At 63.7% G+C, this 1,306-nt stretch overlaps 1 protein-coding gene across 1 annotated transcript in view; it reads right to left on the bottom strand.

Moving 5' to 3' along the window:
- The window catches only part of CHLRE_13g577450v5 (uncharacterized protein), an 11,378-nt gene that overhangs the window by 6,265 nt on the left and 3,807 nt on the right, over nucleotides 1–1,306 (bottom strand). The window contains exons 6-8 of the mRNA XM_043069486.1: nucleotides 1,045–1,146; nucleotides 612–659; nucleotides 173–301 (exon numbers count right to left, since the gene is read on the bottom strand). Coding sequence (XP_042917461.1) covers nucleotides 173–301; nucleotides 612–659; nucleotides 1,045–1,146 — 279 coding nt within the window. The remainder of the gene's footprint in view (nucleotides 1–172; nucleotides 302–611; nucleotides 660–1,044; nucleotides 1,147–1,306) is intronic.

Genomic DNA, 1,306 nt, shown 5'->3' with positions numbered 1-1,306 from the left:
CTCCCCCCCCCCATCTTCCCCCAGGCCATTGCCCCGCTCGCTCTAGAGCTCCGCTCGCGCCCATCACCACTCCAGACAGATGCATGGGCTACTTCACACAAATCGGGTTGGGTGCGATTTCATATACGTCATAACTCTGCTCGCCCGCCCGCCCGCCCGCTCGCTCGCTCACCGCGCCCTTGAGCTGCCGCCCGGTGTCGGGCTGCTTCTGCGCCAGTGTGGGGAACAGCCCCAGCGCCTCCGTGGGCGCCACGTAGCGGCTCAGCACCAGACTGCGGCGGCCAGCCACCAGGTCGTAGGCCTGGTGGAGGGCGTGGGGGCGTGGTGGGCGGCGGGCGCGGGGGATTGCAAAGATGCTACGGAGGAGGGGTAACATTCATGATTGTTTAAGAAGTGAAGGCGTAGCCAGGTACAGTATCATAGCAGGGGTGGGATTCGTGCACGTGTGTGCGCATGCACGCGATCTTGTGGGCTTGACTCAGCTGTTTTAAAACGTGTGGGCGCAATGCGAAGCGAGTAGCCTGCTGAGCAGCGCTGACAAGACACCCGAGGGCCCATGCGCTACGCACACTACTCGGCCCCGTCTTCTCCCCTGCCCCTCCCCCTCTCACCTTGAGTCCGGCCCAGTAGTACGGCACCTCCCACCACTTGTAGCACGGCTGGAGGCAGCGTGGCGCGACAGCAGGGGGGGGGGGGGGGTTGTATTCATGATTGAACATGAAGCGGGGGTTGTAGATACCAGCCCAAACTACCCCAGAGAATAGGGAGGCAAAATGTACACAGTCAAATAGGGAGTTGTGGACCTTCACCTGCCCACCCGCTGCGTGCACACGACGGCAACCCGCCCAACACTTTCCTCCCCATCAACCCACCCTACCTTGTTCCCACTGCCCTAAACCCGCAACCCCCTAACCACCTTCCCACCTCCCCGCCCCGCCACGCCACGCGCCGCCGCCCCACCCCACCCCCTCCCGTCCCGTGCTTTGCCGCGCCATGCCTTCATACCCCTCATCTTCCCCGCCTCTCCCCCCCGGTCTCACGCACCGTGAGGATGGGCAGCGGGTGCGCCAGGTGCGGCGCCAGCGCCAGCATCACGGCCCGCTCGTGCAGCGCCTCCCACACCAGCCGCAGCTGCCGGTAGTCCAGCTGCGCGCACGGGGTGGTGGTTGTGGTGGGGTCGCATTCATGATTCGTTCAGGAAGTGGTAGACGTTACACCATCATTGGGAACAGCAATCGTTGCAATTTATGATTAGCTGAGGTTGGTTTGGCTGGTAATTACAACCCCTGCCCCTCCCCCTGCCCCT

The sequence above is a fragment of the Chlamydomonas reinhardtii genome, chromosome 13 (assembly GCF_000002595.2).
Source record: "Chlamydomonas reinhardtii strain CC-503 cw92 mt+ chromosome 13, whole genome shotgun sequence".
Lineage (NCBI taxonomy): Eukaryota > Viridiplantae > Chlorophyta > Chlorophyceae > Chlamydomonadales > Chlamydomonadaceae > Chlamydomonas > Chlamydomonas reinhardtii.
The sequence above is the reverse complement of the archived record's forward strand: the minus strand, read 5'-3'. Positions and strand labels throughout refer to the sequence as shown.